The 19,835-nt window shown below is 51.2% G+C and overlaps 2 protein-coding genes across 2 annotated transcripts; both read left to right on the forward strand.

The window, feature by feature from the left end:
- Window positions 1-9,310: 9,310 nt before the first annotated feature.
- LOC124655472 (probable auxin efflux carrier component 5b) lies at window positions 9,311-11,557 on the forward strand. Its single transcript, XM_047194361.1, has 5 exons — window positions 9,311-10,066; window positions 10,174-10,259; window positions 10,781-10,938; window positions 11,016-11,092; window positions 11,188-11,557. The coding sequence occupies exons 1-5, from the start codon at window positions 9,372-9,374 to the stop codon at window positions 11,255-11,257; spliced, it is 1,086 nt and encodes a 361-aa protein (XP_047050317.1). The 5' UTR covers window positions 9,311-9,371; the 3' UTR covers window positions 11,258-11,557.
- A 4,838-nt stretch (window positions 11,558-16,395) lies between these two features.
- Window positions 16,396-17,823, forward strand: LOC124651682 (probable auxin efflux carrier component 5b). The gene is made up of 4 exons (XM_047190728.1): window positions 16,396-17,087; window positions 17,208-17,293; window positions 17,505-17,662; window positions 17,743-17,823. The coding sequence occupies exons 1-4, from the start codon at window positions 16,396-16,398 to the stop codon at window positions 17,821-17,823; spliced, it is 1,017 nt and encodes a 338-aa protein (XP_047046684.1).
- The last annotated feature ends 2,012 nt before the right edge of the window (window positions 17,824-19,835 follow it).

Consider the following 19,835-nt stretch of genomic DNA (forward strand, 5'->3'; position numbering starts at 1 on the left):
AAGGCGCATTGGTTGCGATCCACCAGCGACTCCATCCGCGGTGCCAGCCTAGTAGCCAACGTCTTCGCCACCAGCTTGGCAAAGATATGAATGAGGCTTATCGGCCTGTAATCACCTAGCGCCATAGCGTCCGGGCGCTTGGGCAGCAGGACTAGCAGGGCCTGATTGAGGCCTTGGAGTCCGCGCCCACACATCGTAAAAAGCTTGTCGAAGGCCGCCATGAAGTCCGCCTTGACCACCCCCCAACATCTCTGAAGGAACTCAGCCGTGAATCCGTCGGGGCCAGGAGCCTTGCCCGACGGCAGGTGTTTGATCACATCCCAGACTTCCTCATCGGTGAACGCAACCTCGAGCTCGGAGAGGTCCTCTGGTGTGGTGCCCAAGAAGTCCAAGTCCAGCGAGTGTGCCCTTGCCACTGAGGTGCCCAGCAGGGCCTCAAAGTGCGCAAAGGTAGCTTCAGCCATGGCCGCGTGATCAGAGACAACCGCGTCACCCACCCTTAAGCTATGAACCACATTCTTCTGGCGCATGTATGCCGCGTGCTGGTGGAAGAAGGCCGTGTTGGCGTCCCCCTCCCTCAGCCAAGCTAGCTTTGCCCGCTGGCGAGCCATCGTCCGGTCGAGTGAGGCTAGCCCTAGGTATGCTTGCTTGAGGTGTGCCCGGAGTCGACGCTCATCAGGGGTGAGCAGTCGGGATTCCATGACGATATCCAACCTCAGCACCACCTCCCGCGCTATCATAAGCTGCAGTTTGATGCATCCAACCTTTCTGTCACTCCAGCTCATGAGCCGGCGCGCTGTGAGCTTCAACTTAGCGGTGAGTCGCCGGAAGGGGTCGGTATCCCCCTGAACCACTTCCCAGGCGCTCTGAACCGCCTCGTCGAACCCGTCCAGCCGCAGCCAGAATCGCTCGAACTGGAACCTCTTCCGCCCCGCCGACTGTGTGGTGCAGTCAAGGAGGAGGGGCAATGATCTGCCACCACCGTCGCCAAGCGGCGCGGCTGCAGCTACTATGGATCTCTTCCCAAGCCACCGTGACAAACACCCGGTCCAGGCGAACTAGAGTAGGGGTCTCACGTTCGTTCGACCATGTGTATCGACGACCATGCAGGTAGATCTCCTTCAGCTCGCAGTCGTTCAAGAAGCGGCGAAATCTGCCCATCATCCTACGGTTTAGATTACCGTTGTTCGTATCCTCCGCGCGGTAGATCATGTTGAATTCCCCACACAGCGCCCATGGGCCTAGGTGGGTTCTGCGAACATCGCGCAGCTCATCCAAGAAGGCGATCTTGTCAGCCTCCGCCTGTGGCCCGTAAACACAAGTCAGCCACCACCATGGTTCCCCCCCCCCCCAAGGGAGCCACCCTAGCAGTGATACTATTAGCAGCGATGTGGGCGCTGTCGAGCTGCACCACCCTGCTAATCCAGGCCACAATCACCCCACCCCGAGTACCAGGACGCGAGTGCGAGAGTACGCATCAAAATCCGCGCCTAGCGCTTCCATAACAATGGCGAGAGGTTACAACCGATAGCTTAGTCTCCTGGAGACAGACAATGGACGCACCCGAGGTACCTACAACACTCCTAACACCCGTACGCCTTGCGCGATCATTAAGGCCTCGCACGTTGGCCACCAACACCTTAGGTTCGTATAACATTAGAGCGATGAAACAACACCCGAGCGACCCAAGAGAGGGTCATGCCTCCACGAGGCGACCACCCGACATCCCCAACATCGGCGGGGAGCAGCCTCTGATCGAGGAGAGGGTCCAACCGTAGAACTCCGCGATTGCCTCGATCATGTCATCCGTCGGGGGAGCTCGTACATCTTGTGGTAAGCATCAAGGGCTGCCTCTGTCGGCGCCTCATCCCCGGAGATTAGGCCAAGCTTGCGCATCAGGTTACGCACCGCCTTCATCTCGGCATTCATCCCACCCGGCTGTTTTGCGATCCGTGAACTGCGGCGTGGTTGGAAGTTTAGCTCCACCAACCTCCTCCTCACAGCTGGGGTTTGGAGAAGAGCGTCTGAGCGCGACTTTGCAGCCTCGAGGAACTCCCCCAGCGTCCTTGGTCGCGCCAAAGGAACCGGCGCCCTGAGGACCGGTGTTTGTCGCGCCCTCTGGAACACCAGCGGAGGTGTGGCGAAACGGCAAACCGACGGAGGGGCGGCACTAGAGGGTGCCGCAGCGCCAGTGTCAACGCCATCCCGAGGAGGGGGCGGATCTGCCACAATCTCACCGTCCAACACCTCATCATCGCTCTCTTCCTCCATCCTGGCGCCAAACGGCGAAGAAGGAGTCGAGAGAATGAGCTCCTGGCCATGCAATGCAAGCGCTCCCAGCCCAGCACCATCACGTCCACCGGATCCAACGGCGGCCGTGCGGCCCAAGACCGTGAAAAGCCTTGGAAGGTGGTGGGCTGGCGACGGCGTCCGGGCCCGACGGCGGCCCGGGCACAAACGGGCCCGCCACGTCCTCCGGCGTCGCGATTTGGAGGGAAGGGGCTCCTCGGGCGCCGATTCGCACTCCGGCGCGGGAAAGGGAATCTCGTATGCACCCACGCGGAAGCTTCGTGGTCCGCCCCCACCTTCCGCCGCCGAGGTTTGAACGGGAAGCGTCCAAAGCCCGGCCCGCGAAGGGCCCCACCGTGACGCAGGCCGCGCCCACGACCGGCCGTTGGACGGGCACGACCCGGTCTCCCGAACGGTGCACCGGCCCGTGGACCAGCGGGTCCACCTGTGCATGGATCGGTGCACAGCTCGACACACCCTCATCGATGGCGCTCGCCGCCGCCTGTCGGTCACCGCCGGCGCCCATGGCAGCCAGAGCCTCCCCGGCGTCCACACCAACGCTCAGCACCGGCCGATGATCCTCCGTAGCAAGGACCGGCGTGGCCTCCTCTGCGAGAGTTGGCGTGGCGGTGGCGCACGCTTCGCTCCCCTGCTCACCCACGGCGCCAACGGCTGCCATTGCTCCCAAAGCTCCGCCACCGGCCGCCTCCGCCGCGGCGCGAGCCCGCAGCTCCCTGACCTTACGACCTCCTCGTCTCCTCTTCTTGGAGCCCCGTGACGGAGCCACCGTCTCACCAACGATCACCCCGGAAGACAGGGTCCTAACGCCGCCGCCACGATCACCACCGCCTTGGCCCGCGGAGGAAGATGATGCGGCCGGCGCTGCCGCCCTCCGCGCTCCCCGGCAAAGTGTCAGGAACGCCCCTCGTGTAGGTGTACTGCCTCCTCGCTGGCCATGCCGGCGTGCCCCCCTCACCGTTCACCGAGCGATCACCCGCACCACGGCGATTCGCGCTGCGGCGGAAGTCAATCGTCGATGTCACGTGAATGATCAGGGGGTATGCCAGGGTATTGATGTGCGGTGGCACGACCGCCTGTGCCGGCACCGCCATGTCCTCGGGCGACGGCGGTTCGTCAGGCTCAACGATGTGGAGATCCATCTCGCGTGGGATCAGCGACGGGTCCAAGCACCAAGCCGACATCCGGAAGGTCCCCATGTCCGCGCGACTGCGAGTGAGAGGGTGCAGCCGCTCGACCCACGCCGATGGCGCCAGGATCGCCTCCGCCGTCGCCATGCTCCAAGCATTGGCGGGGACCCCCTCCACCTCGAGCTCCGCGTGAACGCAGAGGCTGCCGGATGCCGCGTGCGTGCGGCGCGCCCATGGCCTGAGCAACAGCCGGAAGAACGGCGATTCGATGACCTCGTCCCGCAGCACCATGTCTCGATCCTCCTTGGTTGCAAAGAAGATCAAGAAGTCTTCGGCCGGTGGCAATGCACCGAGAAGCTGCCCGGCTGCGGCTTCGTGGATGTCCTCCGAGTGCCATTGCCACCTCGTCCGTGGTGACCGCGCGACGCACGCCAACGATCACCGCGAGCGGCGCTCTTGACAGCGCGTCTTCGGCCTCATCGATCTCCACCGTCTCCGGAGAGAACGCAAGCCGCGCGCGCGGGCGACGCGCAAGCTCGCCACCCGCCGCCGGCGCACGTAGCGCCGGGGGCACGACCTCTTCATCCGCGCCACGTCGCGGCCGCGCAGCGCCTCCGCACGGCGGGCTCGGGGAGCACCGGCACGATGGCGCGGTCACCCACAGGGACTGGGGCCACCGCGCGCACCTCGCCAGCGACGGCCACCATGCCCGCTCCAAGCTGCGTGCTTTGGCGCCCAACGGCAGCCCGCGGCGGTGGGGCATCTCTTCTTGGCGCGGCCATGGCCCTGGGCGGCGCCGCAGCCTGGCGCGGCGCGGCGACGACCGCAGGTGGCGCAGCCTCGCGCCGTTGCACCCGTCTCCTGTCCATCCCAGAGCGTGGGCCTCCGGCATGGACCTGCTCCCTCGCAGCCTGGCGAGCCTCCGGCGCATGCGCACGGTGGTCACCGGCGCGCACATCCACCCTGCGAGCACGCCCCGCGTCGTTCACGCCCTTCCTGGCCGGCTCCATGGCATCCGCCGGCGGCGACATCGGCCTTGGCTGGCGGGGGAGCGAGCACTCCCTGACATGTGCCCCGCCTCCCCGCAGCGCAAGCAGACCGGCCCGGTGGTGCAGTCCGCCGCGCGGTGACCGGGCTGCGTGCACAGGAGACACAAGCCGCGGTAGTCGTCGTAGGCGCCTGGAACGCGCTCCGGGCGCGTTGGCCTCGCCGCCACCTTCTTCCCCGCCCTCCGGCCGCGCTTCCGGGTCACATGCGTGGGCTCCTCCCACGGCGCCTCCTCTTCCTCGTCGACATCGTCGAGCGGGTCCTCCAGGTCGTCGAGCTCGTCGAAGGCGGCGCTCTCTTCCTCCCTGCAGACCAAGGACCTTACCTCCCTGCGCGCTGAGGAGGGCTCCGGCCGGTCGCCGCCGCGCCGCGCCCGCCCGCCATCGAACGCACCTTGCTGCGACCGCGGAGTCTCCTCCGAATCCGACCCGCGGCCGCCGCGCCACCGATCTTCGCGTCCGCGCGGGCTCGACGCTGGCGGCGGGGATGGGGACGGGGACGGCGAGGGGGTCGACGGCGTCATGGCCAAGGCGCCGCCTTGGGCAGGGCAGGGCCCCTCCCCTCGCGCAGCCCTCCTCTCTCGCTGCGCTCCTTCAGACTTCGCTTGTAACTCCTGTTCTGATACCGTCAGGCAGCCCTCCTCTCTCGCTGCGCTCCTTCAGACCATTCAGTAGTGTTTCCAAAACTCTGATTCAAAATGGGGTGTTTTCCAGATATTATTCAGCGAAAAGATTCGGTAATCGCCGGTAGCCTCCTTCCCCTGAGACACGACACAACCAGCCTCCTTCCCCTGAGACACGACGCGGCCACCGCCCATGGGAAACTGAGGAGGGCAGTATCCCGTAGAAAGCTTCTCCAGGAGCGCGAGAGGATCTACTCTCGACTCAGTGGGAAACTGGGAACGCTTTGACGACTCTCGACTCGGGTCCAATCTGACCTCAAACAGGTTCCAGCTGATTCTCATTGCTCTTGCCTCATCTCGCGGTACTGTATATGCTGCATTTGTCAAACATAGCTAGACAGGTTCTAGGGTCTATTGAATATAATTTGTCAGCTCGTCTGTATGGTGCAATCAGGGAATGATATTACTGAAGATAGGCTCAAGCGTGATGGTTGCTGGTAGCGACCTATTTTGTTCCCTGGACTGTTTACCCATTCACTGCAAATCAGTTTACAATGAGATATCTTATATCTCAGCAGCTCCGACCCCCCACTCATGGAAGGATTGGACGGTGAAGTCAACGAGGCTATTGTGGCTCGATGTTGATGTAGTCTTTAACATGCTTTTCTTTGTTGCTTCATCCGACTGCTCTATAAGGGGTGAGGATATGCACTATTTGTACGTCCAGTCAATTGTGGTTCAGAGGGTTGTTCCAAATATTGGCTGTATGAACTGAGCCATTAAACAGGGAACTCTTGCCGTGTACTACAGATTCATTCTTACTCATGAAAGAAGGTATCGCTCATGTATCCTTCTATTTTGTGTGAAACTTCAGCTCTTGCAAAATCTTAGCAAGTTTCAATTCCATCTTTATTGTTTGATAGCCTACAATATCTCTGTTTGAATGAATGAATGAACTTTTGTAGTTTACCACCAAGGTAGAAGTTCTTCCTACATGAATGAGAGATGATATGAGGTAAACAGTTGATATATACTCGAAAGCAACAGTGCAAATGCCCTGTTAATTTTGGAATGTGAATATAGTTAATATTTTGATACGACTTACCTTTCCAGCAGGGCATGCTTTAACCGAAATATATTCGATGCAAAGCTAATAATAATTATGCTCGTATGTCAATATTCTACGGTGGAAACAACTTTTATCAAATATCTCTAAAAATTATCTATGCAAGCTACTTACCTGTCTCATTTCTTTTGCCAGTTTACCCCAAGGGGACCATTTATCTTCAGTTGCGGGTAGTGATATTGGACTGGAGCCACCAAGCAACATATTTGACTTATCATGGTAAACTCTGTAATTCTTGTTTCTTTTATACAGGAGAGATACTATGGCATCTAATAATTATGGACCGTCTTGGATTTATTAGTATCAAAGTATATTGATTGTATTTTGTTTTTGTTTTGTGAAACGATGCTTCTGAAATCATATTAATTAATGTTTCGGCAATATTGTGGTTTGGGACAGCTCCTTTCTTCCCAAATTCAGCATCACCAGTGAATTGTACAAATAATCCCTAAATCAATACTTGTGAGAATCAACAGCAAGGCAAGGCATGCAGAAGATTGAAACGAAAGATAAAAACGAACACTGTTCATGGGCATTGGGAAAGAATAGAGGACACGTGGAATAGTGCAAATAATTCGGTCTTCAGATTTTCAAGAGGACTAAAACGTACACATGAGAGACAAGAAACACTACTGTAGCCATCATAACCTCATAGAAATACTATACTTTTTTTTATTACAAACGATGAAAATGCCCATATGAGTGCACAATATCTACATTTTATCAAATATGGACTGGCGCGGCAACGCGCGCTTTCATGGTCTAGTTAATGTGAGAGCATATGTAGTTGCATGATCCGACACTTATACCCAAGTGAGAGAGTGGATGTTGGTTGGTAGTGTGATGCAATCTAGGGAATCAAGGTGACTGTCATAGATCTTAATGTTGTTGCCCATTCATCTTAATAGTTGTGGTTCCTTTGATGCAAAGGGATTCATGGCAGGATAATAGATCCATATGGTTTGATGCATGCCTCCTATGTTGTTATTAGGACACAACGCCCTCCAATAGAGGGTTTATCTTTATTATTGCATATTCATACATTTGCTTCATTTTATCTTTATATATCATTTTACTATTGCACAACTGGAGGTAAAACCTTATCCCTTGCCTATGTCCAACCATCGATACACAATCAAATAAAGAAAACACTTGGTCTAGTGAACAAGAGCTAAATGACGACTAAAGATCTGGTTCAAGTGATCTTGCTCCAAAAACATTCTTTCAAAGGTTTTGACAAACCTAGGTCTATAGGAAAAAATCGACAAGTACTATAATCGATAATCCTGATCGAATGTATCAGATTATCACGACACAAATACGGCAAGTCTGTCTCAAAATGTTGTACATCCCTAGGTCATGCAGATGTGTATGCCCGATTAGGGAGAAGGTGGTTGAGACATTTTCGCTGAGCCAAACACAGCCACGCTAAGCGAAAAGTTCCATCTTGTCTGAGAATGGAGTTTTCAGGCGCGTTTGGTAGCCTGCATGTCCATTGGCTCGTATCAGGCCAGCAATTTTCGTCCGTTTGGATGCGTGGGCCAACTCGCGTTGTTCATCGCACGGTTCTCAAAGCACCCCTGGGACAGGTCCTGGAGGAACGCCCGGAATGGTAGTTTCTCCAGGGCTAGGCCCGTTCTCGCGCCACTTTGGCTCCAGCGATGCAATGGCTGCACGAACTGTTGCTTACGCTCACTCTCTCTTGCACTACTCCACACACCCTCTCTCAAATCAACACCAACACAGTCCAAATCGAAATAAGATCTACACGAAAAAGATGTGTGTCGATGATACTAACCAATTCCTACAATCGGTTTTGAGTTTCCTCGGTCGTAAATCGTCAATTTCGTATATGAAGTTTTAAGCGAATTTTATAAATTCGTCGCACACGCTCAACCGTTTGAGATTTCCTTCAGGAGTAGGTTCACCTCACCATTCCGCATGACTTTCATGTTGATAGGTTTTTGTTTCTGTGTACATACGCTGATACATAATTGACTCATAAGTATACTACAATCTGTATATATGTGTGACTAAGGTTTGAAGTACTTTTGCTCAACTGCTCGCTCGCCATCTTCATGGACGGCGACGTGGTGATGATAGGTGAGAAGTGAGAGGTGTAATCCATGGTGGTGGAGTCATGGTGGTGTTCGTCTTCGTGGTCGGCGACATGCAGTGACCGACGGTGTCATGGTGATGTTCGTCTTCGTGGTCGGTGATGTGCCCATGCTTGTGACAGGTGTCACCAACGGTGTCATGGTGGTGTTCATCTTCGTGGTCGGTAACATGCCCATGCTTGTGACCGGCGGTGTCCTGGTGGTGTTCGTCTTCGTGGATGGCGACATGGTGATGCTTGTGACCAGCGTCACCGACGATGTCATGGTGGTGTTCGTCTTCGTGGTCGGCGATGTGCCCATGTGTGTGACCGGTGTCACCGATGGTGTCACGGTGGTCTTCGTCTTCGTGGTCGGCGACGTGGTGATGCTTTTGACCGGCGTGACCGATGGTGCCATTGCCGACGTGCCGAAGCTTGTGAACGGCGGTGCCATGGTGGTCTTGTGATAGGTGAGGTAAGGTCACCATGTTGCCATATAGGTGAGGTTACGAAAACCATGCGACCAACCAATCAAAGTGTCACTTTGGTGCCACCCGATGCAACACAGCATACCAAACGATATGCCATTCATGAATCGGAGCTCGTTCGGAACGAGATGGGAGTCCCATGTCGCTGGCGCAGTGAGCCATGATTCTCATGCAGGCTACCAAACGCGCCCTTCGTTTCTATGTCCGTTCGAGCTGAAAAGCCATTTTTTATAGTATTTACAAATAATCGAATTTGTTCGACAAAAAATGTCGATGTTTCCATAACTTTTCAGTTTTTGTTTTTCTGCGAAAAAGCTGAAAACTTTTGGCTCTATATTTTCATCCATAGGAGGGAGGATTATATTGTCATTTTTACTAAGCATGGTGGCACGTGGGAACAAACCCGTCGACCTAACGATAGTGAGTTGGAGTGGAAAATGTATCGATATAAGTAAAGCCTAAAGGTACTAGCAAAAGTGAAGAGTTACACTAGCCAGTGCCAAAAGCACACATAAATCCCAAAAGTATCAAAACACCAGACCTGAGAGAGCCTGAGATGATAGGATGGGGGGACGTGTACAAGGTTGTGTCCGGCATGGCGCCGCTCTACTTCGCCCTCGTCCTCGGCTATTGCTCGGTGCGGTGGTGGAAGCTCTTCACCCGTGACCAGTGCGACGCCATCAACCGCCTCGTCATCTACTTCGCGCTCCCCTTCTTCGCCTTCGACTTCAACGCCCACGCCGGCACGTTCGCCGCCAGCTACCGCGTCCTGGCCGCCGACGCCGTCGCCAAGCTTCTGGTCATCGTCTCCCTCGCCTTCTGGGCCGCCGCGTCCAGCCGCAAGGCGGCACCCACGTCCTACTCATGGTGCATCACCGGCTTCTCGCTGGCCACGCTCAGCAACGGGCTCCTGGTGGGAGCGCCGCTGATGGACGCCATGTACGGCAAGTGGGCGCGCGACATCGTCGTGCAGCTCTCGGTGGTGCAGGCCGTCGTGTGGCTCCCGGTGCTGCTGGTGGTGTTCGAGGCGAGGCAGGCGTGGATGGAGGTGACGGCGCCGGCGCCGGCACCGGCGCTCGAAGAAGGCCTTCAGGAGGACGTCGACCGGGCAGCAGCCGGAGGCGGCCGGAAGAAGAAGACAGGGTGCGCGTTCTGGGGGCCGCTACTGCGGAACGTTGGGCTTAAGGTCGTCGGGAATCCGAACGTGTACGCCAGCCTTCTCGGTGTTCTCTGGTCTATCGTGGCAAACAGGTACTCCATTCGCATGCATGCACTTAATTAGACAGAAGATTAAGAGTAAGCACAGCTAGTTACTCCTTTGATGGCTACTTAACTTCTTTCGTTTTGCACATATACAGGTGGAACCTGGAGATACCACTCGTCATAGATGGCTCGATTGAGATCATGTCAAAGACTGGCCTGGGAATCGGCATGTTCAACATGGGTACGTAACAACGACGGTCATTTCGAAAAAAAAAACGTAACAACGACGGTGTTTTGGTTGTGGTACTGTAGCCACATCTTAACACAACTTGTCTGTTAGAACGTTATGCTAGTGTTTCGTTGGTTACAGTTTGCAGTGCTTTCTCAGCCACATGACTTATGGTGTTCATAGAAAAAAATAATCTTAGCTAGACTTGTGACACTTGTGGCGCCACATTTTCGTGGCCAGTGTTTTCTTTTTTACTTGACAAAACAATGTTCTGAGTCACAAACAAACCAGCTGTCACTTAAACTCTAGTTTTATGAAAACTAACAAATCCATTGTATTTCTTACATACATGCATAACACACACAAAATAAAGTTATATATATACTTCACTATAGACCATGTATTAATGGAGTAACAATTCATGATCAACATATTGTCTTAACAAAATGTAATACACTTACACATATAACAATGGAGGGGGCAACATGCATGACTAGCTAATTGATAAACGAGATTTGGCGGTTGCATTGCAGGATTGTTTATAGGACTGCAGGATAAGATCATCATGACAGGGCCAGGATTGACAACATTGGGCATGGTGCTGAGGTTCGTTGCGGCTCCGGCAACCACCATGGTCGGAGCTATACTTCTAGGACTTCGTGGTGACGTTCTGCGTGTTGCCATTATTCAGGTGCTTATTCTTGCTGCAACATAGTAAGAGAGAAGAGTATTCCGATAGCTAACCAATCCATGTGTTCATGTTGGTAGGCTGCACTGCCTCAGTCTGTGGGAACATTCTTCTTCGCACGGGAGTACGACCTGCATGCCGATGTCCTCAGCACTGCGTAAGTAAATGTTGATCTAGTCACATCATTTTTGGACGCGTTTGATTGGGTGTGAGCAGTATAGCACTTAGCCACTATTTCATTTTGTTTTGCAGGGTGATAGCCGGCACATTGGTTTCGCTCCCTGTGATAACCGGATATTATGTCGTTTTAGGTTTCATATGATAGAGAATCGTCCTTCTTTTCGACATTGGGTTGTACATCTCAATATCCATCAGATACCTGAACAAAAATTCGTAGTGCTTCAACAATCGATCGCTCTAATTGCAGTGAAGCTCTTTCTATCAACGATGCCCGTCTGAGCCTTCATGGGCTTTCTTTGAGCCATGGGGGATGGACTTCTCCATGCACACAACATGCTTCTTCTTTTCAAGAATGTAAACTTTACAAGGATTTGTACAGTCTTTAATGCACAATTGTGACCATTGGTTATATACCAAACACGGGATGGTGTTCCATATGCTATTGCTCGGGTTGTCACGCTCCACAACATGTGGCCTTCCGATAGTGCAGAGTGCGGTGTTTTCTCTTTAGGGCGGAAGTGACCTGGGTTCAGTGGCGGAGCTACATAGAAAATTATGGGCGGGCCAGGCTAGAAAAAAGCACAAATTTTTTGCTCTCCAACATACAACTTCACTAAACATCACTGATTACTCAAATTTGTTGTTTTCATTTGTTGCCTTACTATGACTGTTACAATTTGTAAAACTGAAAACAAATTTAGAGAACAACCGTTACAACCCAGTCTGAATCCATGCTACCAATTGACAAATTCCTAACTAGGGATTTGGGGAAAAAGAAAAGTACTAGTAAAGAGAAATTTGGGAAGATCATTGGCTTCATTCGGTAGCTGGTCGCGGCGTCGGCTGCTGACCTCCGGCCAACACCGCTGGAAGGAGCTCCGTGCGCGTGCGGCCGTGACTGCAGGCAGGCTGCAGCAGTGCAGCGATCCCTGGCTGCGGGCGGCGGTCCGGCGCTGCTGCTGCTGTGCCGCGCTGCTCCCCCTCCTCTCCTTCCCCCGGTTTACCCTTCTGAATTCCCAAACCGAGTTCTGCCAAGGCGGCTCCATGGTTTCTGACTTTCTGTGGTGGATTGAGTCAACGAGGCAGAGATTGTGGGCGTTCTTTTTTTTTTCTAGATCAGATGGTGGACGTTCTGGTGGGCTGCACTGGGCTGGAAGTGTAATGCATAGTAGTTGATAATTTTTTGGCAAAAATCCTGGCCCGCGGCCCGGTTCGGCTCCAACATAGCTCCGCCAGTGCCTGGGTTTATTCGGGAAAACCTATACACCGACCAGGTCGGTGGCTACGGGCCACCGCACACCCCTTGGTCGGGTTTGGGCCAGGCCCAGTTCGCTGTCTTTTCCGGTTTTCTGTTTCTTTTTTCGTTTTTTATTTTTTTCCTTTTTCTTTTCTGTTTTCTTTCTTATTTTGTTTTTCTTTCTTCTTTTTGTTCAAATCTGAAAAAAATTGAAATTCGAAAATTGTTCAGTTTCGAAATTTGTTCAAATTCGAAAATCGTTCAATTTTGAAATTTGTTCAAATTCGAAAATCGTTCAATTTCGAAATTTGTTCAAATTCGAAAATCGTTCAATTTTGAAATTTGTTCAAATTAGAAAATCCTTCAGTTTCGAAATTTGTTCAAATTAGAAAATCGTTCAGTTTCGAAATTTGTTCAAATTCGAAAATCGTTTAGTTTCGAAATTTGTTCAAATTCAGTAAATCGTTCGATTTCGAAATTTGTGCAAATTCGAAAATCGTTCACTTTCGAAATTTGTTCAAATTCGAAAATCGTTCAATTCGAAATTTGTTCAAATTTGAAAGCTGTTCGTATTTAAAACCGAGAAAAAATGAGAAAGGAAAAAAGAAAAACAAACTTGGGCCGGCCCAACATACCTGGGGGGTGGTCGGTGGCTGTTACACACCGACCAGGTCGGTGTAAAGCAGCTCCCGTTTATTCTTCTCAAAAAAGTAGAAAAGCTTACTTTTAAAAGAGTGAATTCTGGTCTTTACCCCCTACTATGTCAATTTTGACATGAATTACCCCATTTAACAAATTTTCATCCCAATTACCCCATTTAGGATTTTTTTGCCAAATTTTACCCCCTTTAAAGAATTAGAGCGTTTTGACAGGTGGGCGTGCCATCTGGTCCATGTGGCATGACATGTATGTGGTTTTTGACCTCCTGGTTTTTTTCCGCAACTAAACCTGGTTTTATTACTATGAACTTTCCGAGGAAAAAAAGTCCAATACCAGCCCGCACTTGTAGCTAATGTAGTTCAAAACTTGATTATGTGGTTGATGTTGATGGTGAATTGCTTTCATGTCATCCTTTTGAAGGATCATCTTTCCTAGATTCTCTATTTCAAGAAATTACATATATAGGAGTATCTACCAGCTAGCATCTACACTAGTCTACTACACCGAGTCACCATAGTTTCTTGCAGAAGTGCATAGCAATAGTAAGAGAACCCTCCCATGCCGCCCCCTGCTGCCCCCTCCCGGGCGGCGGCGGAGGCCCCCTTCCGCGCGACCCTAGCGGCCCTCATCCCCCGCCCCTCAGGCCATCGGTGCTGCCGTCTCCGGTGGCGGCGCCCCTCCCGTCGAAGGACGAAGGGGTGGAGAGGGCTCCGTGGCGGCACTTCATGGGAGGCGGTGGGGCACTTGCTGAGGACGCCGGGTGGCACGGCTACGGTGGTCGTGGCCTGATGCACTTTGCCAGACGTCATGGAGGAGTGGGTGGAGCGGGGCGTCCTTCGCCCCCGGCGGCGGTTCGGCAGGGGCAGCGATCTGGGCCTGATTGGGGCCCTCTTGGACCCAATCGACGCAGGGTCCATTGCTTCGGCCAAGCCATCGTCGGTGCTCTGTGCCGCCTTATTCTTATGTGGTGATCCGGCAGGAGTGACTGGCGGCGTGGGGGTTGCTGGCCTAGCAATAATGGTGGCGGTCCTCGGGTTTCTCTTTTGCAAAGATGAAGACATGTCGGAGGCTTGTCCGTCTTGATCTGGCTAGAGTGATGAGTTCCGGAAAGCTCCACTGATGAATGGAACGGTGCATCTTTTGCCTGAAGTTTGTTGGATCGGGTGGTATTTGGTTGCGCGCACCCATGCTTTTATTCCGACCATTTGGTTTAGGAGGGAACGGCGCGAAGCTCTGTTCTGTGTTGACATCAAGTGGCATTTTGGTTCATGGTGAAGTCAGAAGAAGGGAATATCATGATGGACGACCGGATTGGAGGACTAGCTAAGGGAGGTTCAAGTCTCCGCGATGTTGAGAGACTTGCTTGGTGTTCCGGGCTCCGCAGCAGTGGTATGAAATTGGGGGCAACAGCACAGGTGAAGTTCAGAGTCCTACCTTTTAGGGTGAAAACCCAAGGTCTGGCCTTAACTGGTCGTGCCTAGCAATGACCGTGTTGAAGGCATCGTTTTGAGAGCGGGGACTATCTTCAGGGTGAAAACCTAAGACCTTTGGTCGGGCGACGACGGCGCTGGTGCACCGTTCCCTTCTTGGAGGCGTCGCTTTTGGAGAGTGTATTTCAGGTGTTGTCTTGGTGGTGGATGTATTACTGTTGCTAGACCTGGGATACTGTAGCGAGACTTTTGTTTCTTAGTTTTTTCTCTCTTTTTTGGCCGTGTGCATCTGCCATTAGTGTGTTGCGTTGTTGCAGAGGCTGTGTGTAATTGGTATCTTTTGATATTAATATATTTCCTTTATCAAAGAAAACAGTAAGAGAACCTGCAATTAGAGTCTTTCCGAACATTTGCGCACTTTACCACCAGATGCAGCACCCGCGACCTCAGTAGCTTTGGCCACTGCCGCTTGGCCGCCGTCGCTTGAGCGACCGTGGTTCAACCCAGGTGGTACGCTGGGTGCGGGAGAAACCGATAGAACCAGGCGATGGTTTGCTATACTTGCCGGAAAGAACCAGGAGATCGAAAACCGCATACATGTCATGCCACATGGACCTGATGGCGCGAACCCACATGTCAAACGCTATAATTTTTTTAAAGGGGTAAAATTTGGCAAAAAAAATCCTAAATGGGATAATTAGGATAAAATTTTGTTAATAAGGGTAATCAGTGTCAAAATTGACAAAGTAGAGGGTAAAATCCGGAATTCACTCTTTTTATGATTTCAGAATAATATGAAAAAGTGTCTGGAATTCTGGATACAACATATGATGTATACTACAAAGAAGGGGTGAAAACGGACATGTGCATCGTTTTGATGCGGAAGCTAAGGGTTACAACCTTCTTTTCACACAAAACTTGGCAACCAACATTTTTTTAAAAGATGATGATATATCTCCTCCTCCTTTTCAACATGTTATCCTTGGTTTCTATTACATTGAACTCAACCAAAGCCAAATTTTGACTTTACTTACTTTTCACAGGGGATATTTGCTTTCCAGAGATGTTTGAACGCTCTGTCTACTCTATTGCATGCTAGATATAATGGTTACATTGGCTTCACTACGTACGAATTTGCCAGACTTAATCAATTTCCACTTAGAATCTTAGATCAAGCGTGTATTCAATCATCACTCAAACCCACTTATGCATGCCGGTAAGTTTTGCATCTCTCGGCTCATTTTGCAGACCCCATCCAACCATCTTCTGAAGCTGAAATCCCATCTTCTTCCTGCCATCATATTCATATCGATGGTTCTAGATGTAGCAAAGTTTTTCTCCTATATGTCTCCATGTGAGTCTTCATAGGTTTTCCAGGGCCCAAGCTGGACTGGACTTCGCCATACACAAGATCTTATTTCCGAATCGTCTAGATCTCCTATATATAGTTCCTCGAAAAGAAATTCAAACACCATTGTTCGTCCGGCTCAGAGCAGTGCACGCGTTGCTCATGGCTGACGTAGGCGGAGGATACGTCATACTTGCTGCTACTTAATTTGAGCGTGGCAGTGGGCCACACTGCGTATGTATTTCAAATAAAACGACGCCATTGAAGCTAGCTTTCATTAGTAGTACGCATGTGAGCCTGTAGTGCGCGCATCACCGACGATGACTACTTAATAAACGACCCGATCGCGCAATTCAAGTCGTATTACATTAGTGAGTGATGGATTCCTAGTGGTGGTTAAATAAGCCGATGCACCGATCGATCTAGAAAACAAAATGGCAGCAGCAGCTAGCTCCTGCTTCTGCTCAGTTTGACTTCGGTCGAGCTAGCTAGGTAGGTGTATTACGACTTTTAATTAGCTTGGTTGCCTATCGATCGAGAGAGCTAGCGCGGCCGAGGGAAGAAGAATGATAGGGTGGGGGGACGTGTACAGGGTGGTGGCGGCCATGGCGCCGCTCTACTTCGCCCTGGGCCTCGGCTACGGCTCGGTGCGGTGGTGGAAGCTCTTCACCCCGGACCAGTGCGAGGCCATCAACCGCCTAGTCATCTACTTCGCCTTCCCCTTCTTCGGCTTCGACTTCACCGCCCGCGCCGGCCCGTTCGGCGCCGGCTACCGCGTCCTGGCCGCCGACGCCGTCGCCAAGCTCGCCGTTGTGCTCACGATCGCCGGGTGGGCAGCCGTCAAGGCTGCGAGGCCGGCGCGCCGGGGCGGCCCATCCTACTCCTGGTGCATCACCGGCTTCTCACTGGGGGCGCTCAACAACGCACTCCTCGTGGGCGTGCCGCTGCTCGACGCCATGTACGGCAAGTGGGCGCGCGACATCGTCGTGCAGCTCTCGGTGCTTCAGGCCGTCGTGTGGTTCCCGCTGATGCTGGTGGTGTTCGAGGCGCGGCAGGCCTGGCTGGAGATGACGCCGGCGCCAGAAGAAGGCTCGTGTGAAGAAGGCGGTCAGGTGGCGCCGGGAAGCGGCGACGTCGACCGGCCAGTGGTAGCTGGAGACCGCCGGAAGACAGCAGCGACGGCGACGGGGTGCGCGTTCTGGCCGCCGCTGCTGCGGAAGGTCGGACTCAAGCTGGCCCGCAACCCGAACGTGTACGCCAGCCTCCTTGGGGTAGCGTGGTCTTCCGTGGCAAACAGGTTCGCATGCGGTGGCACAATACATATACTCCTACTAAATACCTCTCACATTTACATAGTAGCTACAATTGTTCATTCGACCATTTTCTGATTATTGGTTGCATATATCGATACATATAGGTGGCACCTGGAGATGCCGACCATCCTGGATGGCTCGATTGCGATCATGTCAAAGACCGGCATTGGAATGGGGATGTTTAGCATGGGTACGTACGTATAAGAATGTAATTATACTCCGATTTAAAAACGCGGTTGGGCTATTCATTAGTAGAACAAAATGGCAAACGTTTTTAAAACAAACTTTGGATGCTCACCTCAGTCACCTGGTGGTCGGCATATGACAAATTAACAATGTATAGGTGAGCATCCAGTGACTAATACTCTGATCTGCATAAAATTTGGCGGTTTGCATTGTAGGCTTGTTCATAGGACTACAGGACAAGTTCATCGTGTGTGGACCAGGCTTGATGGTGTTGAGCATGGTGCTGAGATTTGTCGCGGCTCCAGCAGCCACCGCCGTTGGTGCTCTAATTTTAGGCCTTCGAGGTGACCTTCTGCGTGTTGCTATCTTGCAGGTAACGGTCTGGACTTAATTGAAAGTTTGAATGATTTTTAAAATGTTTAATCACATGAGTTTTTTTATTAATGTTGATAGGCTGCATTGCCTCAGTCTGTCGCAACATTTAGCTTCGCGCGAGAGTATGACCTGCATGCTGGTGTGCTCAGTACTGCGTAAGTAACCGTTGATTTATCTCACGCTATTTCAGTTTGAGTACCGCATTCTGCATGCGTATAGGGGTATAGGCGTACACATTGATATATTTTTAAGAACTCGAGCTGCTATTTCTTTTTCTTTTTGCAGGATTATAATCACCACGTTGGCATCGCTACCCGTATTAACTACATATTATGTTCTTCTAGGGCTTGTAAGATAAATAGATTTATTAGTTCCTCTACTTTAAGTTGTGTTCTTCATTTTTCAGTGTATATCTAAAGAAAGATCGATTATTTATGTAACAACTGTTGTTACAACGTGTTTGTTTATTGGGAATGATCCTATCTGACCAACAAACCATGTCAAATGAATCGGGACTATGGAATGGGTCCAACCTCGCAAGATCAAGTGTCGATGATCCAGATTCATCTTTGGACAAATCTATAACCAAAGTACCCCAATTACACTAGTAGAAAATGAGGCTTTAATCCCGGTTGGCAACAGCCATTAATCCCGGTTGCGCAACCGGGATTAAATATGCGCGACTAAAGCCCCCCTTTAGTCGCGGTTGCTTACGAACCGCGACTAAAGGCCCGTCCACGTGGCCGGCAGCAGTCCGTTGGGGCGGAGGACCTTTAGTCGCGGTTCTCCTGGCCAACCGCGACTAAAGCCCCCCCCCCCCAAATCTGGTTTCTTTTTAATTTGTATTGTTTTATTTTTTATATATTTATTTTGTGTTTTATTTTAATTTTGAAGAAGTTTCAGTACACATATTACGGTACTATATACATGCATATGAATGTACAATTTCAAACAAATTTGAAATTAGAACCAAGAAGAATTCAAGAGGAATATACAATATATATTCAATATCGGATGACCATATACAATTTTGAACAAGTTTCCATACATAATTTACAACATCAGAAGTTCTACGTTCTCGTAATAGTGTTCTCCTTTAGGATGGAGGACTTCCCTCATCAAAAATCCTGCTAGTTCCTCTTGAATTGGTCGGAAGCGAGCTTCTGGACTAAGCGTCTTCCGGAAGTTATTCCTCTTGACGTTGTTATCCGACGGATACGCCATTGATACGCCATATTTTCTCGCGTTTAAACCCTTAGCTAAGTCAAGAAATTGACTAAGTTTACCTCTCAACCCGTCACTAATTCCTAATAAATGACAAGATGTGCAATCTCTTCTATTTTTTGATACTGTGCAGGAAATCACGTCATAATGACAAATGGACCTGCAATTAATGAAGAAAATCACGTCAAGAGCATGGCAAAGTTGACTACACTCGGAAAGGCGGTTCCAGGAGGTTTAACGGGCATCGGTACGAGTGGCCCGTACCATCCACCCATATCATGCGCCGCTGCATTCCCGAGGTCAAACCCTATAAAAGTCGTGAAGGGACCAACGCTAAAAGGAGAGCCATTCGTCGCCAAACAGAGCCACCATCCACCAGATCCATCTGCACCACACCGAAGGAGATCCATCACCATAGTTCATCCATCCCATCTCCCATCTCCTCCATAGCCATAGCCATCACCATTGTAATAGACATCTCCTTGAGAATTGACGACCATTGTAAGAATATTGTGATTTCATTCTAAGTATTTTGCACAATGATTTCTATCTTTATATTTGATCTTGATATTATGTGTGAGTAGTCCTCACGTGCTGCGGGTTGGGGTGAATCCTCACAGCGTTCCTGTGCATCTAATATTATGTTATGTGTAAGGATTGAATAGAAGTTTTGAAATCTTGTATCCTTGTCTCTTTGCCTCGTCTTGATGATCTGCAGGTACCCATAGCATTTGAGTGGATCAAGGGAAGAGGTGGGATGAGTGGAGAACGGCATGCTACCGCGAAACCTCATTGACAGAAAGGGGAAAGTAATGGTACATGTTTAGTGATTCATTCGGGATTATATTACAATTATCTAGCTTAAGGCTTTGGTATGTATAGTTAATAACTGTTATTGCTTGCAGCTGTAAGGACATTGGTTGGACCATTAGGCTCTTGTCACCTCT

Source organism: Lolium rigidum, chromosome 5 (assembly GCF_022539505.1).
Source record: "Lolium rigidum isolate FL_2022 chromosome 5, APGP_CSIRO_Lrig_0.1, whole genome shotgun sequence".
Lineage (NCBI taxonomy): Eukaryota > Viridiplantae > Streptophyta > Magnoliopsida > Poales > Poaceae > Lolium > Lolium rigidum.

What these genes read in the sequence shown, in the direction of transcription:
- LOC124655472 (XM_047194361.1), top strand. Translation starts at nt 9,372, where the DNA reads ATGATAGGATGGGGGGACGTGTACAAGGTTGTGTCCGGCATGGCGCCG. An exon ending in AATCGGCATGTTCAACATGG is followed by an intron (nt 10,260 to 10,780) that starts GTACGTAACAAC and finishes GTTGCATTGCAG; the next exon opens with GATTGTTTATAGGACTGCAG. An exon ending in TGCGTGTTGCCATTATTCAG is followed by an intron (nt 10,939 to 11,015) that starts GTGCTTATTCTT and finishes TCATGTTGGTAG; the next exon opens with GCTGCACTGCCTCAGTCTGT.
- LOC124651682 (XM_047190728.1), top strand. Translation starts at nt 16,396, where the DNA reads ATGGCGCCGCTCTACTTCGCCCTGGGCCTCGGCTACGGCTCGGTGCGG. An exon ending in TGGTCTTCCGTGGCAAACAG is followed by an intron (nt 17,088 to 17,207) that starts GTTCGCATGCGG and finishes CGATACATATAG; the next exon opens with GTGGCACCTGGAGATGCCGA. An exon ending in AATGGGGATGTTTAGCATGG is followed by an intron (nt 17,294 to 17,504) that starts GTACGTACGTAT and finishes TTTGCATTGTAG; the next exon opens with GCTTGTTCATAGGACTACAG.